The 20,674-nt window shown below is 41.1% G+C and overlaps 1 protein-coding gene across 4 annotated transcripts; it reads right to left on the bottom strand.

The window, feature by feature from the left end:
- Positions 1–397: 397 nt before the first annotated feature.
- On the bottom strand, positions 398–18,774 carry tmem255a (transmembrane protein 255A). Of its 4 annotated transcripts, none has more exons than XM_085428572.1 (10): positions 18,459–18,774; positions 13,445–13,587; positions 12,865–12,927; positions 7,219–7,308; positions 4,226–4,291; positions 3,992–4,077; positions 3,762–3,833; positions 3,271–3,439; positions 3,025–3,171; positions 398–2,793 (listed from the first exon to the last, which is right to left on the bottom strand). In XM_085428572.1, the coding sequence occupies exons 1-10, from the start codon at positions 18,514–18,516 to the stop codon at positions 2,650–2,652; spliced, it is 1,038 nt and encodes a 345-aa protein (XP_085284698.1). In that variant the 5' UTR covers positions 18,517–18,774; the 3' UTR covers positions 398–2,649. The 4 variants fall into 4 exon arrangements, with proteins under 4 accessions (XP_085284698.1, XP_085284707.1, XP_085284682.1 ...); XM_085428581.1 differs by having other exon boundaries at positions 3,271–3,433; XM_085428556.1 differs by lacking the exon at positions 18,459–18,774 and adding an exon at positions 13,723–13,835.
- Positions 18,775–20,674: the final 1,900 nt, after the last annotated feature.

Raw genomic sequence — 20,674 nt, 5'->3', positions numbered from 1 at the left:
AGCAGTTGTTCACAATGACCTAAACTCACAGTGACCTAAAAATGAAAAATTACAGGGGGTAATTTTATCCCCTGCAAACCACGAATACATAGCACCATAGTGCAAAAGATGTCAAACCTCCAGCATTAGTGTGTAAAACAACTGCTGGTTTCCTTTATCACGTCAGAAAATATACAATTACAGAAGTATGAAGCAGAAAAAAAATATAATCTGCCTCATATGTAGTAGAGGTGCTACCGGTGTTGTTTGACCTCTTGAAAATTTTACATCTTACTCCATGCACCTCAAAATAGGTGAAGCTGTGGCAGAAGTTCCTCCTTTGCTCCTGTGACCTACTGGAGAGGTAACCAACACCGAGTAGATAAAAAAAGAAACAGCACTATGTGAGTTACATAAAACAAGTTTTAATGACGTGACGAAGAAGAATGTGCAGTTTAAATTTGGAAAAGCCGTGATCAAAGCTGACAGTGACTGCTTTCTTGGACATTGACGAGGTTTCATATCAGCGAATCCAGCACTGACTGTTCACACTGAGCCTCACAAACTCCTGGGTCATTCCATAGAAAAAGAAAAACCAGAGTGAGGCTCCAACCTGAACCCCTTAAGAAGAGGATAGTTTAATGTGCACAATAACTTCAGGGGAAATGTTTCCTTTGTACTATAAAATGTTCAGATTAACGTACATGAGGGCAGGTCGAAAAACTGGCGCTTTTTAAGTGAACGAAAAATCGGATTAACGGGTGCTGAGCCACTAAAAACTCAACAACAAAAAATATATATATACATGAATGTCAGCATATGTGTCATGTGCTGGGGATTTTGTTATGTGGGAAGGCTAATAGAGACTGAAAATGGCGTACAGGCATGGAGGCTTATTGGTCATTGTATCTGCAAGCAGTCTGTCCTAGAAGATTAAATTAGATTTTATGAATCTGCCAATTCAATTATTTTAGTTGTGCATATTACAATAATCTATAAACATTTTAATGTGTATATTAATTGGTTACTGTATGCCACACGTTTCTATCTATAACCATTAACTGCTGAGTGTTTGGTTTTGTGTAAATGAATTCAAGTAGACTTAAACTTGCAAACTGATTGCTATCGACCACAGGCTTTAATGATGGCCACACTCACATTTGTATTCTTAGATGGGCTTATTATTTCACTTCTTAAGTACTGGAGCTAACCAGGTGAAATTTCAGTACAGGATCCAAAGCTAAATTTACATTTTTGGTCTGATCTATTTCTTTATAATCAATATACCTAATCAGTATCATGTGATAGCTCCAGTTCAAATTGCACGCGAGGAACAGAAACAAGTGTTGTTGGTATCCTGGATGTTTTCTGAGAATTCGTTGGAGAAAACCTCAAAAATGCATTGTGGGTAACTTTTAAATGGTCATATCACTTTGTAGGATTTCAAACAGGTAATAGCTTATGAAACGTTTCATTTTTCCCTCCATTTAGTTCTCAGCCTCAGCCTCTAGCCGTGATTCCTTATGTTTGAAAACTGACATCTAGTGTTGTATAACACCTGTGAAGTTGCAGCCTTTGGTAGGTGTCTGATAATTTTAGATTCTGTCTAATCTACTGAAATGATCACGCTGGACCTTTTTTGCTTCTTGAAGATGGATTTCACTTATTTTTCTTTGTCTGCACAACAAACCCTCAGCAGATTCGGTGGATCAGGTTTGACTGATTTTATATGGAATGACCCTTCTGACACAAACGTGCTACTACTGCTACTTGACAAAGAGAGAGACACATATATGATGCTTACCTGCTTTGCTGCTGTTAGTGGAAACACAGTAAATGAGGTTTGGAGTGTAACTGGTATCTGATTATCCTCAACAACTACTGTAGGTACAATAGCTTATTTCTTCATTAATGCTGCTCTGCAAAGTTTGCCACACACTGATCAGGATATTCTTAAACATAACGTGAAGATTTGATAAATAGGAATCTTGGTCTGTTTGTATATGCTAGGCCTAACTGCATATTATACTGCTGCACATACATTATGAGCATGTAATACCTCCAGTTCTGCTAACTCTGCCTGTAATAATGCACAGGGACACTATTGACTGCTACAGAAACAAACGCCCGGGCCTACAATTTTTAAGTTTGGAATTATCTAGCTGATTCAGATTTTAAGAAATATGCCAAAGCTTTCACCTAGCTCAACGTCGACCTTGCACATGTAGCTGTACTCATCCTCCCAGTGAGGACGGGATCTCCATCTTGATGGAGGAAGCATTTACAGTTTCTGCAAAAGAGAGGTGAATGTAAAGCATGAGCTCTGTCGTTTTGTCCTTTTACAGAATACATCTAACACTGGAAGTCTGTTTACGTTGCATAAGGCAGATAGATGTGTAAACAGTCCTGGCTTTGACCAGGTTGTCTCTCTCGATGTGCATGTGCACAAACACACACAGTGCAGGCCAGAAGAGTGTGAGCGGTGCCCGGGGAGACGAATGCTTTCTCCCTCGCCTTGGGCTGAAGTCAAAGTTAGTGTGCTCTGTGGCTCTCCTCCCCTTCCTCGCCTCTTTTTCTTCAACACTCTTCTGAAGGATTATGAAGAAAAGTCCAGAGGAACTGTGCAAACACCCGATGATGTTTCAGGTGTTTCCTTTTCTCGCAGCTGTCTTACGGGCTGTATGGTGGGGGCTTCTCATCTGGAAGGTTGTGAGGAGGGGAGTAGCGTGGAGGGATCATTGTAGGCCAGAGGTGGCTGGCTCCAGACTGGGAATCGTCTGACAGGCCTGAAGAGTCAGGGAACACATAGGAGCCCTGCGAATAAAGGAAAACATTTATTACAATATATATATGCTTTGAGCTATTGTATGCTGGCATCAAATGCGTGAGGACCATGAGATACTTTATATGGATCCAATTGGTAACCCTAGAAACAATCGTCATTAGATCCTACTAACACAAATTTCCTGATAAAGAGCTTGACTGTTGTCCATAAATAATTAGAAGCACACACTTCTCAACTGCACCTTTAAAGCAGCTGCATACCTGCAGGTCGTAGGCCGAGTACGGTGGCAGGCAGGGGGCGGTGTTGTAATATGGGTTGAGAGACGTGACGGGCGGGGGAATCTCTGAAGGGACTGGAGCTGTGATGGCCTCTGGTTCAGATGTGCTCTCTGAGGCAGGAGCAGGTGTCTGATGAAGCAACAGAGTGCATTGATGTAACAGTTAGAGAGCTGCGATTACAGAGAAGCGGCTACTGATAAATCTGACATGCTCGTTCAGTGCACGCACCATGTCTTTGAAGCCTCCCAGCACTGCTGCAGTAATGATGCCCAGGAAGAGGGCCACGATGTTGAGGATCGTAGCCGACCACAAGAGGTGGTAGAGGTGTATGACGTCCTGGCAGCTTTTCACATCTGTATATTCATGGTAGCCTCCCATTAACTCAACACGGCTAGGCCAGTGGGGTAAAACAGAGAGGGTGAAAGCTTATAGTCAAGCCAGAAAAATCACTGACAGTGTTTAGTAGTTTTTAAAGATGCACCTACATAAACAAGACACAGAAAAACAAAACTGGGGTTGATTTATGGTTATAAACATTCAGAGGTTGCTGCTGGAAAGCTGGGAGGAGACACGGATTGAGGTTGGTGACACACAAACATGCAGAGGAAATGACAACCTACAACACATTTCTATGATGTTTTCTTAAAAAATAAAATAAGACAAGACAAGACCGAGTTGATCAATACTGGGCATTAATAGCCTAGAAAAAAGGGACCTACTTCCAAATCATGGATGATTTCTTAAACTTTTTCAAAACATCTTTATTCTGAGGTCCCATAAGAGGATGTTCTCTGAAACAAAGGTTAAAAAAGAAAAGAAACATCCTGGTCTGATACAATCACTGCTGCAGTGCAAATTAAAATGACACAGGAGCGCACATCAAAATATAAACACTGCATAGCGAGTAGGCACAGGTTCTGAGGGTGCTCGACCCCCTCGGCATACTCACTTCCCGCAGTTGTAGAGGTCGCAGCAGTAGCAGGTGTTGCTCTTCACTCGCAGGTTACAGGATATGCCTGCTGTATGACATGGCACCTGAAGTGCAAAAATTAGCTTATGTCTCTTCTCGTTGAGCCTGCATGGATTATTCAGCCCCCCAACAATTCAAGCCTATACAAATAATGATCACACTGACAGACAGCATTTAATGGCTCATTGAATATGAGTTAAATGTCTTTCTTACATCATGCTCAGACGCCGTGTCACTGGTGTGATAAGCACAGCGGCCCGCGTACAGAGGCCTGAGGTCCTGCAGAAGAAACGGCATAAAAGAAAGAACTGATGAATATGAAAATGCTGGAATAGTCTTATTTTGTTTGCCAACTAAAATTAATAATAACGTTTTATATTAGACCTGCTATGGACATTTCCAGCTCCATGTTGGGAAGTTAAAGAAAAGCAAAAAACAAAACAAAAAAAAAGCTAATTTATCTAAGGGGCCTCAATTCATACACTCTGTGAAACAAGACTTTTCCATCCATTTAAACCAACTTTGTTCTGATTGGCTGCTTCTTGTAAGCAAAAGATTTGAAAAAGCAGGTGGGCGGGGATTAAGGATATCCTATCTCTTTTACATCATACAGCAACAAAGGGTAGAAAAAACTGTCAGAAACTGAGCTTCTACAGCCGTCTTCAGGCTCACAGGGATTACATGCACATAAACAGACCATTTTATAAAAAACTTTGGGCCAGTTTAATATAACCAGCTACCATTTTAACAGGAGAGATTTTACATAATTCTGTCTTACATGTTTTAAAGCTTTATTTTGTAAAATTTGTCTTCTTTCAGCTGCTTCCTTTAGTGATCCCCACAGTAGCTTTGAGTTTATTCTTCTTCAGGTGGAGTTTTAAGTTACTGGTTACAATTTAGTCCTTGAGATTCAGTTAATGTCTATTTTCTATAAGTATTTTGCTTTAGGTGTTTTGTTTTTGTCTCATAGCTTTTATGAGCCTGCCCTGTGTTTCCTGGGTCCTGTTAAGTCTCTCTCAGTATAGGTGTTGTCATGTTTTGTTACTTCCTGTCTTATTTTGCCAGTCATCTCGTGGGCTCTATGTTCCTTTCCCCCCTCTGTGTCCCCTCTCCCTAAAAAACTCAAATATGGATTTTTTCACATTTTCTCACTTCTTTTTCACATTCTAGTACATGCTGCTTCTTCATTTGTTCCATGTTTCCTCTCTGGTCACCAAAGCTTGCACTTTTTCCTTTGTTTTGTCTTTTTTTTTGTTTCTGGATAGTGACCCCAAATCTGCCTGACAGCATCATTTTGCCTTCATCTCTAGCATCCCCCTCTGTAACACAAACCCTTTGCATGTCCTCCTTACCTACATCCCACATGGAATGCTATATTAAGATGGACATCTGGTCTAAAATCTTTGCTAAATCAAACATGTGGACCATTTCTAGTGGGAATGCTTGAAAAGCATTCACAGTATTGTTCTTCTATTCTTTATTATTTTCTTTTCCGTACGTTTTTGGCATCTAACTCCTTCAAAACCATTCAACTTAGAAAAACCATTCAAACACCGTTAAATTTTCCTTTTTTGGACATTCTTCTTCTGTGTGAACGTCAGCTTTTAGCAGTTCAGCACTTTTGTTTTCAGGTTAAAAATTCATTTTTTTTTCTTTATCTCCTTCAAACTTTTTAACTTAAAATTCATCAATTATTTCATTTCAGCTCATACATTCAGATTTAAGCGTTCACGCTGCAGTTTCTTCAGAAAATGCACAAAGGTAAAATCGTCAGGGTGAATTATCGCTACATGACCAGGCGTCCAAAAGTAACACTGCTTGGGTCAGTTTATTTTATGGCCCTGGGAAACGTATATTTGGTCTGACTTTGTTTTTTACTGGGAAAGAAAAAATACTGGGGTCAAAAATAAATCTACTTTGAAAGTTTGACGAGGACAGCAAAATGTGATCAGGCCATATTGAGTTTTATGGTTTATTTACATAATTTTTCCCCTGTTCAAGTTATTTTAAAGTTTAAAAAAACAAAAACAACCCTGGAAGAATGACAGACGTTTCAGAGGAAACACTCAGCATACTTAAATATATACTAAGATTATGCTGAGATTATATCTGTAAACCCTCACTACTTTTATATTTAATTACTAACAACTATGTCCCTACTCATTATTACAGTTTAATAATAAAAACACACATACCAGCAAACATTTTATATGAGGTGTCTCCTTGGGGACCAGTGCAACACTACTAGCACTCTGATCCAGGTGCGTTTATTTGAATTTCTTTTTAGAAAACAGGAGAAAGTTGCAAGAAGGTGAGAACTGAAGACTGCTCTCATCAATCACAAGTGATGATCCTTCAAGTGAATGTCGGGTCAGACAGCCGACGTTAACTCTCAGGCCAAGTTTGAAGTTGTGACTGCACGTGCAAATACAGAAAACAGCCAACCAGCCACTTGATGACACTGTGTAGCATACTCTGGATCGTTCAGTATACGCTACGATAAAAAGGAGCTTTTATGTATTACCAAATCAATAAGAATAAAACTGACCTCACTGTTCTCTGATGCAAACAAGAGCCTTTTTGAGCAAGCACTTCAGATGAAAATCATTAATATCACAAATAACACTGACATTCAATCAGCTGTAAAAATCAAGACTGTGCTTTCACTTTCTGTGTCCTCAAAGAACAAAAAATGAACGTGTGGTTTAAAACTGCTACCAAATATAGCAAAAATAGCTAAGTTTAACGACCATGCTCCTCAATTAATGCTCCTAAATTCACTTGATTCAACAGTGCGCCTCTTCAGAGTCTAGTGTACCAAATGCTGTTTGAAAGGAAAATGTTCCACTTCACTGACGCCATTAGTGGCGAACGAAAACCTGCTAATGGGAATCTCCCTTTTCACACTGCCCTAACTTACTTCAGCATAATTGTTTTAAGAATGCATTAGTGGTTACTTGTTGTTTTCTGTGCTTTGCATCATGGAGAATAACAGTCTTCTACCACAAAATAAATCATCTTGTGAGACACCCTTCTGTCTCACAAGAAGGGTGTGGCAGCTACCCCAGCCTGAAAGATGTGAGCAGGACGTCGAGGAGGGGATGCGTCTAATGTAGCCTGGCGCCCAATAAGAAGCCCGTTATTAGTGTGTAATTAGAATGATCTAAATTTACAGGATAAGTTAAATAAGCTTTTGTGATACTTACAATGTGCCTCGCTGCAAATACTCCATCGACGATGGCACAGCAGAAGGCAGCCACCACTCCAAAGCTGATGAAGACAATGGATGCCACTAACTGTGGAAGAAGATGGAGAGGCCCGAGCTTCATATTTGGGTTTTCAATAGAAGGGTAAATCTTAACATAAACGTGCATCATTCTCATTTTCTTTTCTCACCAGTGGCCTTAAACCAGCTGAAATTGCAGTACACTCATGTATATCAGTGTGCAGAAGTACAGTTCAGATCCAGTTAGTGGAAACATCTAGCACTCGCAGTGCAACCCTTTACCTAAACCCATCCACAGACCTCTTCTCTTTTCAGTCTTCGGTGAAACACAGCCAGTATTCGGTTACACATCACCCCACTCCTCTGGAGCCGCCCCACCACAGAGGAGGGAGGGAGTGTGAAGTGACACCACAGACTGAGCAGCTTGAGGTACAGTTTCCACAAGCAGATCTGAGTCCAGATTGAAAGGCTGAAGCTCCTCTGACCTTTTAAAAGTGGACGTGGTTGTTCTTGGAGATTACTAAAGTAGCTTTTCATGAGTCAAAGTTCAAACTAATCTCTTGTGTACCTTGTGCAGAAACTCTGAAGTCCCCCCACCCCTCTTTTTTTATGCTGCCTATTCTCTGATTGGCTGCCCCTCACACACAGAAGGTGGGCAGACCTCCTGTGCTCACACCCAGAGCTGTATCCCTGAGATCACCATACTAAGGGGAAGCCTTCTTTCTTTTATAATCATAAAAATCCAATAGTAGAAAAAAGGGAACTAAATGTTCAGAGCAAACTGAAGCCTGAGCGTTTAGCTCACATGCACCACTTATGTGACCTCATTATCTATCACTTTGTGGAATTGACCAATATGTAGAGTACGTAAACAGCCTCGTCTCATAGCAGAATGTGAAATACACAGGAAAAAGCCATCGATTTGTTAATGAATATGAAATGTTACATTTTTGTCCACACTCTTCAGAGGGGAAGTGTCAACATGGCAGCCAAAAAAATTGTGTTCAGGAACACGGTAAGAAGGATGGACAATTTATGTCTGCAGAAACATGGATGAGTAGGTCAGCTGTTATCACAAACTGCTATGAGACTGTCTTGTTATATATGTCAGAGAGTAAAAAAAAGGATGATTGGTCAGCTTTAACAATCACATTTAAAAACCACCAAAGAGTTAATGTTTTTAGTAGCATTTGTGTGCGTGTCATTCTGTCTGTAAGCATGATAGCTGGAAAAGTTTTGAATGAATTCTCATAATGAAAATTTAAATAAGATTTGGCTTACAGCCACCAAATTCTTCAAGGACAACTTAATGATGTATTGGTTGAAAACTGACAAAAAGCCTCAGTAACTTGGAAACTATGTCTCAGGTGTGTATTCTCAACATATAGAAAGAACCACATAAATGGTCACTTTCAAACTGTCCTTTAAGGTCAGTAAAAACAATCTGAAAAAAAGTCTGTGAAGGTCCTCAATCATCCAGGCCATCGTAGTCTAAGGAGCTTGGAAAGAAAAGCGTCTGGACTTCTTTAAGTTGCTTGAAGACGTTTCACCTCTCATCCGAGAAGCTTCTTCAGTTCTAAGGTCAAATGGGGTTAAGGCATCTGGGGAGGGAACTCAAAACTGGATTATAGATGGCAGACAGTTGGTGTCGTAAGCCCCGCCTCTGTTCAAAGATGGTCGCTCACAGTGGACATAGATGCTTCTTTCACTCCTCTTTCAAACCATCTGTCCTCTCTGTCCAAAATGTGAACATTGGCATCCTCGAAAGAGTGACCTTTGACCTTTAGATGCAGATGAACTGCTGAGTCTTGTCCTGTGGAGGTGGCTCTTCTATGTTGTGCCATGCGCTAAGGAATTCGCATGATAAGGTGGGGCCAGGTTTCACAGTGAGCTCACCCGAAACTCTGGCTGATTGGGACCCACACCCAGTTTCCCACCTTGGCTCAGGCGATTAGAGGATCATCAGGGGGTCCTTTTGTCCCTCTGTGGGGGGAAACTCCCACTAGGTTTAAATCTGGGACTCTCCACCATTTGACCTTAGAACTGAAGAAGCTTCTCGGATGAGAGGTGAAACGTCTTCAAGCAACTTAAAGAAGTCCAGACGCTTTTCTTTCCAAGCTCCTTTGAATCTGAAAAAAAATTTGTCTTTTTGTAATTTTTTTGGTTTCTTTTGCTATTTGATGCCTCAAAGTTACAGCTGAAGAAATGACACTGGGGCTTATTAGACCTGACAAAACTCAGTTAAAGACAGAAAATTAAAGACATCTAAAAAGAATTCTGACCTATGTCTTTAAATTGTAGTTTGAGTGCTGTACTTTGAGGAAGTTTGTTATTGCATTTGTACATGTGGACATTGCATTCTTTTTGGGAATCATCTGATGGTGTTGGATATCGGTCTCACACTGCAGCTATATGTATACGAATAAGGAACATGCCCTTACTGAAGTCTGCTTCTTCACAGGTCATATCACAACGACTGATCGGAAGGTTTTTAAATGAACACTTAATACTTCACATATTTCTCACTGTGAGTATCAGTAATTAGCGCTTTACTTTTCTACTCAGACGTCACTTCACAGCCCCAATGAAACGTGTCAGCCAAGCAGTGAAGCTGCTCTATATACTGCAAGTGTCGCTGGAAATTTGACCCATTTTGATATGTCACCACAGACTCTGTGATATTTTTATAATTATTTTAGCAGGTCAGTTCAGTCAGGACAACCGTGGTCAAAAGACGACTGTTTTTCCATCTGCAGTTATTTATATTTGACCTCTCTGCCCTTCCCACATGCATACATGGACAGCGTAAGGCACAGACAAGACCAGGCATCAGTGAAAACAGATACTGTGCTGGTTAAAATCAGGCACACAATAAAAGAACGAGCTGAGGTAGAGGTGCGTTGCAAAGTGGCTGGCAGTGCACAGCAACTGTGGGAAGGTTAAAGCAGCTTAAATAGTGTGCTCTATATGGGATTTGCCAATTGAATGCATAAAAAGATATCAGCTTAGGCACCAGCTGTTGTGGGCCGGCGATGTCAAGACTGCGGCTGAGTTTGACTTTGCGGCCTCCCCGAACAAACACTATACTCCCTTTAAAAGGGTAACCCTACAAACAAAATTTGTTTGGGGCTATGTAGTAGTAGTTATAAGTCTGCTTAACATTTCAAATTCTGTAATACTAATGTGGGAATCTAAGCCTAGAGCCCCTCTCATAGCAGCTGTCTAGGATATACTTTCCTCTTGCAACATGGGCGATAGAGTATGCTCGCTAAGTGGTTAAAAAAAATACATCGGATGAGTTACTCTCTTTCTTTCCGTTTTAAGTATAAAATATGTTAAATAATTCAAGGATTCTTCAATAAAAACTCATAACAACAACGACTCAGCACAAAGTGGGCCATGTAAAATCAGAATTGGAATACTTTATTAATCCCTGAGGAAATTATGTGGTTACAGTTGCAAGACAGCAAGAAATCACAGAGCGGGGTCAGCGGATGCTTGGGGGCATAGCGCGCAGAGGTCACCAACTTTCTGCAGAGTCAGTCGCTGCAGACCTCCAAACTTCACGCGGCCTTCAAATTGGCTCAAGAACATTGAGTAGAGAGCTTCATGGAATGGGATTCATGGCGAAGCAGCTGCATCCAAGCCATACATCACCAAGCACAATGCAAAGCATCAGATGCAGTGGTGACTCTATGCTGCACTAGAGCACTGGAGGTGTGTTCTGGGGTGACGAGTCACACTTCTCGATGGATGAGTCTGAGTTTGATGTTTGCCAGGACTGCTTGTCTGACTGCACTGTGCCAAGTGTAAGTTTGGTGGAGGGGGAAATATGTAGTGGGGTTGTTTTTCAGGAACTGGGCTCAGCCCCTTAGGCTACGTTCACACTGCAGGCGAAAGTGCATCAAATCAGACATTTTTGACCCTATGCGACCCGATGCATATCCGAGACATATATGCATATCTGATCATGGTCTGACAGTGTGAACGGCACAAATCCAATATTTTCAAATCCGATCTGGGTCACTTTCGTATGTGGTACTGAATCCGATACATATCCGATGTTTTAGAAAGCGACTGCTGTTTGATGGTCATGTTGCATTAAATCTGTCTTTTACGTCACTGACACAAGACAGACGCCAATTATCAGCACCGTAGAAGACATCGTGAACGCTTCCTGGCCATCCAGTGTAGATGTCAGTGAAACTGTTGGGAAGACAACGTTGGAGAAACGTGAACATTTTATTTGTACTGTATAATCTGCAGATTCTGACAGAAATCTGCAGCTATCCTTTGAAGCACCGCTCCTCTAAAACAGCAATAAGGATCATTATTAGGCCAAATGTAAATAACAAAATAACTTTATAACTTAAAGCAAAATTGGGAAATGTAAAGTCCGAAATAAGTCTTTATATTAAGGGCCATCAGTCAAACAATACTGTTTGGTCTGGGTCTAAACAGAGCGCGTTGTGTGACGTCTTCTTCGTTTGTGCAAGCGGGGCGCTTTGAGGTTCACACTAGAGCGCGTTTGCTGTCGCATTTTATTTGGAGTGTGAACAAGCAGACAAAAAATTGGATTTGATCAAAAAATCGGAATTGAGCATTAAGACCTGCAGTGTGAACGTAGCCTTAGTTGCAGTGAAAGGACTGCGCACCAGTGCACAAAGAGAACAAATTTGGTGTTGAAGAACTTGACTAGCCTACACAGAGTCCTGACCTCAAACAGACCTTATGGATGAATTAATCAGTCTGACCTCACAAATGTACTTCTGGACGAATGGTAAAAAAATTCCCATAAATGCTCCTAAACCTTGTGGAAAGTCTTCCCAGAAGAGTTGAAGCTGTTAAAGCTGCAAAGGGTGACATCATATTAACTCTATGGATCAAGAACGGGATGTCACTCAAGTTCATGCGTGTGAAGCCAGACATGCAAATGCTTTTGGCAACATACTGTAGCTGAACTCAGTAACCTCGCTCTACGAACCGAGAGGAAGCTTGGACCACAAGCAGCTCCTCGTGCACCCACCATGACAGTTAAAATAAACAGAATAAAAGCAGTGCATGAATGTAGACAACTAATACCAGTGCAGTTACAACGTCACTAACTAGTCACGCTATAAATAATGTCAGCACATGTTCTGTGTAATGAGATTTTATGGTGGTAAACAAGAGTGTGGTGTAATGTGCCAGGGCTCATTCAACACACACGCCTGCTGACTGGAACTCCAGGCATCTAAATGCTGTTGCATGATGGGAAAAAGTGTCACGACACAAACACATTCTTAACTCCAGCTCTGACAGAGCCTGCCCGGCTCCTCCCACCTGCTCCGCTCATCTGAAGTTTCCTTCCCCACATTCCTGCACGGACATCTGTCTTCCTCCACTTACACCCTATTTCTATTTCAGGCTGCGTAACCCCGACCCCGAAATTCAGGATAGTTTGTCCGATACTCAACACATGAAGCTCCTCGGGATGAGTGGGACTGCAGCTCCCATAATCAAACTGCTTTGTCTGCTGCAGGGTAACTGGGACTAATATTCAGTTTAATATCAGTGATGTTGAGATGAGGTGACACGAAGCACTGAAAGAGATCTCAGTGCACAGAGGTAATATAAATCCTCTTACCATCTGCCTCTTGTTCTCTATCAAATGAGCGCCGATAATTCCCAGAAAAGAGCCAAAGCCCAGCTGAAAGGAGAGAAAACAGCTGTTAGGGCATTTATCTAGCTTTGATTTCAGAATCTTGATTGCACAGTGCAAGCTCAGCACAAGTCTGATATATCAAGTATTAATAATACTTATCATAATCGTACAGTTGTTGTGATTTCTCTTTATCTTATGATGCTCGCTTTGTAAGTAAATTCCAATATGTTTTATTAATTTATCAATCGGACTAACGTGGCGTAACCTGCTCTACAGTAACCATTTATGTAAGCGAGAATGCTAAAAGCCAAGTACTGTGACGAACAGGTTTAGAGATTGAAACATATTACCTCATTCAGTGGATAATGACAGTGATGCTAAATAATAAATGTGGGTAATATTTACAGCTCAAAGACCTTCGGTGATGAGGTTTATCAGGGCTAGTGAGCAGTGGCGAGTGTGCTGGAAGCACAGCGACTTCACTTATCATGCAGCCTAAGAGAGAACAGGCCTGCTGGGCCGCGTCTGTCGATGGTAGGCGCCGGTGCGAATGTGTACTCACAATGACTCCTGAGTAGTAGCCGCCCACCGTGATGTTCTGTGTCCTGGTAGTCGCTGCCAGGCCGAAGATGAGGATGAGCACAGACACAATGAGCAGCATCACCGTCACAATTATGGATTTCCTCTTTCTTCTCTTAAAGGATCCTAGAAGAAATAAGTAAACATGAACACTGGCACAAGCAGTAAAGAGATTCAGGCATTTGCTTCAGCTCTCATATGGTCCTGCCACAGCATTTCATGCAGGTTCAGGTCTGGACTTTGAATAAGCCATTGTAACACCTTGATTCTTTTCTTTTTTAGACGTTCGTTTGTAGATTTGCTGTTGTTCTTGGATCACAGTCCTGTTGCATGACCCGGTTTCAGCCATGCTTTAGCTATCAGACTGACGCCTTCACATTTGACTCTAAAATACTTTGGTATCCAGGGGAGTTCATGGTGGACTCACCAACCCTCCACCACTTTGCCTGACAGCTGGTATGAGGCGTTTTTGCTGGTATGCTGTGTTTGGGTTTCTCTAGTGTGGCACAGCGGGTAATGGCCAAACACTCTGGTCTCTGTCAGAAGTCTTGTGGTTTGTTCAGATGCAACTTTGCAAACCTAAGCCATGCTTTCATGTGGCTTAAGGTGAGAAGAGCCTTTCTTACTCTGCTAAATTAACTACATTGTCCTGTACTGCATAGCCATTTCTGGAAATGTAAATCTTTTTAGTTTATAGCCTACATAGTTTTTTTCTTCACAGACTAAGAATTAAAACTACCTGCTCCTGATGCCAGCATCTGAAAAGTATTCAATTTGATACACAAAGGCCATCAGTTCTACTCAAACATAACAATTTGAAACAGTAAATATTCCGTTTCAGAGAAAACAAGGACACAGCTTTCAAGGAACAACAGCTGAAGCAACACATTTCTTCATCCATTCTGGCAAAATGACTACTTTACCCAATGTCGGAGGGATTCATCCCTTTTAGCAGCAATGACTTATTCAGTGACTTAAAAGAAATTTGATAGAATTACCTCCTTAACTTGCAGGTTTTCTGTATATTTTTGTGAATCATCAAATAAGCGCTGATAATTCTGAACGAGAACTTTGCAAATGTTTTGAGATAATGGGTGAAAGCAATTGAGAAAAACCACAAAGGGACTCGTGACTGTTCCTTAGTATTCTGCCGCCCTCGCTTTGACCATTAGTGGGCACTTCTGTTGATGTGTCTCTGAGGAAGTGATAAAACCTGAAGTATCTGAAGAGCTGCTGCATGTGTGAATGTTTGAAATATTCACAGGGACCTGACTGAGTTTCAATTTAGCCCAGTTAATGATTCAATTCTTACCTAAAAATTAGGAAAAATTTACTACTATGGTTAAAAAAGATTTTTTCTTAACGTCAGCACCTACAAGTGATATGTTCAGATTCTTGTCTCCACTCACTCCACCCTGCCTGCGGTCTCTTCTTCACCTCTCTCGTGCACGGTCCATTGATTTAGCTGGTTGACGTCAGGTATTTAAACTTGTCACTTTCACTACCCTTACTCTTTGCAGTGTGACTGAAACCCCTGTCTCCTTCTCATTCACACACATCTGTTCTGTCTTGCTTCTACTGGGTTTCATTCCTCTTCTCTCCAGGGCATACCTCCACTCTCCAGGCTCTCTTCCGCCTGCTCCTTATTCTCACTACAGATCACAATGTTGTCTGAAAACATCATAGTCCATGGAGACGCCTGCATGTCCATCATCACTGCAAACAAGAAGGGGTTTAGAGCCAAGGCCTACTTTGACTCAATCGAAGCACCACCCTCACATACGTCTCTGCGACTCCTGACTTCCTTCTTCAGTACCACAGTTCCTCTCTTAGCACCCCATCATATGCTTTCTCTAGACCCACAAAGACAGTGCAACAATTGTTAAAACACTGCATCTGCAGTGCTCGTTCTCAGCACAAAGCCATACTGAAGATCACTGAAGATTATCACCTCTATGATCACTGCAGCTCTGCACATCACTTTTGTTCTTAAAAATCTATTTCTCTGGCATATTCTCACTCTCCAAGATTGGTTAGCACATTTCCATCTCTATCCTTAACCACCTGAACCTGCTGCGCATTCTTATCAGCTCAAGCTCTCAGCCTAGCCAAATCATTCCTTCCTTAGTGTTCTGCCTCTCATAAACTCACTATAAGCCTTTTCCCATACTCCCATCTACTTTCTTCATCTCCTTGACTTTTCAAACCTCTTCCTACAAATACTGTCTTATACTTCCTGATTCCACGATCGAATCTCCTAGTTCTCTTTCATCTGTTTAGAGGATACACCAGACACTTCCTTGGCAGGTTCGCACGCCACTGAAGCTGCTCTCTGTCTAAACTCTTGCCTGAACTCTGCACAACATTCAACAAATGAAAGTTAAACCTCTAAATGCAAATAAAAAACAGTGACAGGATCCAGTTCACCCAATATGGACTCAGCCAAAATGGAAAACTGTCCTGTGGTCCATCCAATCAAAATAAAGCTTAGACCCTGTATCCGCTGGACTGAAGAGGAGCGGGACCAGCCCACTTATTATTGGTAAAAGTTCAAATGCTATCATGTGTTAATGTGCCGTTAATGCTGAGCAATATCTACAAATTTCAGAGCAACAAATGACATCTATAAAAGTGATTTGCTTTTTTCAGTGAAGGACAGGGCCAAAGCACGTTCTACACGTATTCCAACAGGGTGGATCAATAAAGAGCTTGAGCACCTGCAGCATTGAAGAGATGACCATAAACTATAAATAATATGTACATCAATGTGCCAAAGATCAGCCTTCAACGGTCAAATACTCTAAGGTGATATTCCTTTAATTTGCTAAAGCCAAACCTCATCAATGTAAGAAAGGAGAATGGCAGAGAGAGGCAGTGGCTGGTAAGTTAAGATGCAGTCTTCAATATCTACTCTCGTGCATTTGTTTCAGTCTGTGGTTGCACAAAACCGCTCTTTCTATATCCTCGGTGATTTATTCTGTGGTCACAGCCCATTTTAGATTAAGCCGAGTCACTTCCACACTCAGTTTTATCAATACATGAACATGTCAAGGTCAAGTCTGCTGCTGAATACTGATGCTCCAACCTGGAGATAAACAAGAAAGCACACTGAGCTTGTGTGACTAAAACATATGGCTACAGTTCATTTCTGTCTCCATGGTGCCTGCGTAGAGAAGGACGCGGCCTCTGAGATTAATGAGCCAGAAATACATGTGTGAGTTTGCAGAGCTTAGAGTTAAAATAACAGTTCTACTGTGAGAAAACTACTTTTCCAGCAGGCAACAGAAGGAGTGAAATGACCATGAGAAACTTGGTGCTGCCATCAGAACAGTTCACCCAGCACAAGATTAACATGTTACCATTCAGCTGGTGCTAGGGTGAGGCCTGGGTTTTGCTGCTGACACATGATAAAATGGCACAGTTTCAGAAACTAGAAGATGTTACCTTTAAAATGAGAAAACTCAGCATCACAATTTTTCTGCTTTTTCTCTTTTTTGGGGGAAAAAACCCAAACAGTTTTTAAAGAGACTCTTAAACAGTTTAGAAAAAGGATGCATAGATGGAGTTCCAAAGAGGCTGGAACTCTGAGGGTTTTATTCCTGAATGTAGCTGAAGAAAAAAAGAAGAGGATTGATAACTAAACTGGACTTGTTGTTTTATTAAACTTTTACCACATTTAAAACCGACTAGGCTGATATTTTTTGTTTCTTGTCAAACTGATACTTTTAATTGGACTCATTTGCACAAACACACGGGACACAAAAAGGCTGCGGCAGAGATCATATAATTACCATTAAATTTCAATCATTAAATGTTTACAATCGAAAGGATTAAAAATTAATAAAAGAAAAAAATAGATTAATACATAAAGTCAGTCTAACTTTATCAGGCCAGGTTTTGATCTAGCACAGTTTTTCTACTGATCATTAGCTTGTGGAGGGAAATTGTATGGTGGCTACCAAATACCAAAAGAAATCCAGTGAATCACCAGAAGAACAGAAATGGATTTAAAGGTTTGGGTGGGCCACAGAAGATTTTCAAATTAAAAGTGATACATGGTGCTAGTTTTTGAATGGCAGATCTAATATAAATGATTCAAGGTTTATTTAATTTAACTTAAAATTCTGTATAAAAAAGCCAAAAGTAACAAGAAAATGGAAAATTTTCTGTTAACTAAGGAGAAACGTTTAGGTAGCTTAAGCATACTTTACGTTATTATTGAGGTAGGATTATGCCTTTTTTTTTTTTTTTACTTATGTAGTCTCATTTGAAACTTTAAATGCTTGTTTTTGTATTAAATAAATGTTTCATAAACTCTTCACTTTCTATTTATTTCTGATCAAATGTCTTTGAGTAAGGTGCCACTTTATGAAACAATGTCCTAGAAACGCCCCTGCCCAACATGCCTTACAGGGATTTCAAAAAACAAACAAACCAAACAAACAAACTCCAAGGCAAACTTCTATTGTTTGAATAATCAACGATGTGCTGCCATCTGATGAGAATTACCCGCATTGCCAAATATATTCCCGCGACTTTTTTTCTCGCGGTATTTGATCGTTTAATCGATTTATTTTTCATGGTAGCTGCCCGGCATCCAGCTGACAAAGAAAGAGAGAAGAAGAACACGAAGAAGAAATGGGTGTGCGGCAGCCAGCAGCCATCGGAGCCAAACCTCCAGGCTGCTCTGGTTACTCAGCGCCGCCGCACCTGCAGTGACGCGCTGCGGCCTGGGAGAGGAAAAAATAGTCTGCCCGGTGATGCAACGAGTGTTTCAGGCTGCTTTTAAAAGACATGAGAGAAAATCATAAAACGATTTCATTTCTCTCATCCGATGTAAATAACAGGTGTGGATGAGCATTTTAAGGCTCACCTGGGTGTTACGGAAGAGGTAAAAGACGCATGAGAAAATCCCCGCAGTGTAAGTCAGTTTAACGGGTTTTAATTGACAGAAAAACCTGCTGCAGACACGCCGCTGACCTTGCTCGCACACCTACCAATGCTCGTCTCTGAGAGGGTCAGACCGCTGGATTGGAGGCTCTGAGGAGGGGGCATGCTGGCTGGAGGACGTTTTACCGAAGTCCAATCCTCTTCCAAATAAAAATAAATAAATAAATATATATAAATATTAAACAATCACGACTCAGTGCTGGGTGATGTAAATCTGAGGGCTAACGGTGGACGAGCTGGGGCATTCTCTGACGAGCTGTCCTCCGTCCCGCTGAAGCCCGGGCCCGTCTCATTTACATCCCCGCGGCTGCGGAGACCTCGCTCGGCGTCCGTCCTCTCGCCGTGTCGGTGTCGGACAGCAGGTCGCTGGTGCTGCTGCTGGTTGTATGTGCGCATGTCACACACACACACACACACACACACACACACACACACACACACACACACACACACACACACCGAAAAGCAGCTACTCTGGAAGCCGTTACTATTTAAATAGTAATATTCGTTACTTTGCGTTACACTCGCAAACCGGTTAGCGTGGATCTGTTTTGCTTACCAGCTGCTGCTAGTTTATTTGCTGAAATATATAAACTGATATCAAGAGGAGCAACTACAAGCCTCAGGGCAACTTAAATTAAAAATCTGTCTAATTGAACCTTTCAGATTAAGACTGAAGTTTCAAAAATGATGTTGATTTAATAGAAATTACAAATAAATAGGAGGTATGAGAGTGAATTAACGAAGAAGCTTCTCGGATGAAGGTGAAACGTCTTCAAGCAACTCAAAGAAGTCCAGACGCTTTTCTTTCCAAGCTCCTTAGACAGTGAATTATCACCGAAAACAGGGATTAAACATCCTACTGAGCGCCTGTTTTGTGACAAATTGAGTTTAAAAGGGTTTTAAATCTTTTTTTTTTAAATTTTGTTTGATATTACGAAGATTTAAATTCACACTTCTAGAGAAGCTCATAAAAAAGTATCACCTTGGTGTTTAGTGAGCCTCAGGACGCGCAGCGAGCGCCACCAACCGTCACAACTACAGCGTTGCGTTCAAGAACTGCGAGACGTTCTGGGAAACTGTTAATCATTTATTCACAGGGATGCTTTTGAGCGCATGTCGAAATGTGAGGAAATCTCAGAAGTATCATGAACAGGAGCTGTTTTTCTTCTAGTGTGGCGGGTTGGAGGAACAGCTGAAAGAGGACTGGAAGAAAGACCAACTTAAAAAAAGCCACCTGGGAATTCCATCCCTGGAAATGTAGGGGAGACCGGGGATAGTTGTAACGTGGGTCAGTTGTAACACTGCCAATTTCTCCAATCAGGGCTAAGTTTCAAATGATGTGACTCATCCTGTGCATGCCCAATTCAGTTCTGCTATCACATGTGAAAAATCAGCACATTTTGTCAAACACAGACAATTTAACATGAAAAAAAGTAATTTGTATGCCAAAAAGTAAGTTTTTCTACTTTATTTCAATTTCTAATAGCATTATCTGCTTTGCAGTTAAACTCATCAAACTTAAATTATGTTATTTGTATGTCTATGGGGATATATTCTGTGTAGGTCTTTAGAGCTAGTGTTTTAGCTGTTGGCTGTAATGCTAGCTAGTTCATGGCTATAGGAGTCTGGGTCAGTTGTAACAGCAACAGTCTGGGTTAGTTGTAACAATAATGCAGATGTTACCACACTATTACTTTAACTTATATTAAACAAGTTGGGGCAACGACATCAGCAGAGAGAGATTCACTGGTCACATTTGTATATGCGGTTAATGCCATTGGCAACACAATTCCTCCACTGTTTGTGTTCCCACACATACATTATGCAGACCACTGTGTCAGAGATGGACCAGTAGGAAGTACTGGTAGTGGAAATAAATCAGGATGGGTGCAAGAAACAGATTTCCTCATCTTTCTGAAACACTTTGCAAACCACACCAAGGTAAGCCATGATAAAAAGTAATTCAATTGCGATGCTGGTGAACAACTACATTTTTTCAGCTTCATTGTTATGTTCAAAATTGGTGCAAGAGTTGTAGGTTATAATGCCCACTGAGCCAATGGGACCAAACTCAAGGAAGACCAACCAAAATTAATGAAATATTCAGTTGCAGAAAATTCCAGAATTTGTCTTTTTTGGGGGGTTGGAATATGTTCAAAAGCTAGATTTCTGCATTCTGTCACACACACACACACACACACACACACACACACACACACACACACACACACACACACACACACACACACACACACACATA

This window comes from Rhamphochromis longiceps, linkage group LG2 (genome assembly GCF_057381845.1).
Source record: "Rhamphochromis longiceps isolate RC_006_pf linkage group LG2, R_longiceps_female_GT1.1, whole genome shotgun sequence".
Lineage (NCBI taxonomy): Eukaryota > Metazoa > Chordata > Actinopteri > Cichliformes > Cichlidae > Rhamphochromis > Rhamphochromis longiceps.
Note: the sequence above shows the minus strand (reverse complement) of the source record. Positions and strands in the feature narration are given on the sequence as shown.

What these genes read in the sequence shown, in the direction of transcription:
- tmem255a (XM_085428556.1), bottom strand. Translation starts at nt 13,810, where the DNA reads ATGGCTGAAACCGGGTCATGCAACAGGACTGTGATCCAAGAACAACAG. An exon ending in TAAAAAAGAAAAGAATCAAG is followed by an intron (nt 13,588 to 13,722) that starts GTGTTACAATGG and finishes TATTTCTTCTAG; the next exon opens with GATCCTTTAAGAGAAGAAAG. An exon ending in GCTACTACTCAGGAGTCATT is followed by an intron (nt 12,928 to 13,444) that starts GTGAGTACACAT and finishes CTCTCCTTTCAG; the next exon opens with CTGGGCTTTGGCTCTTTTCT.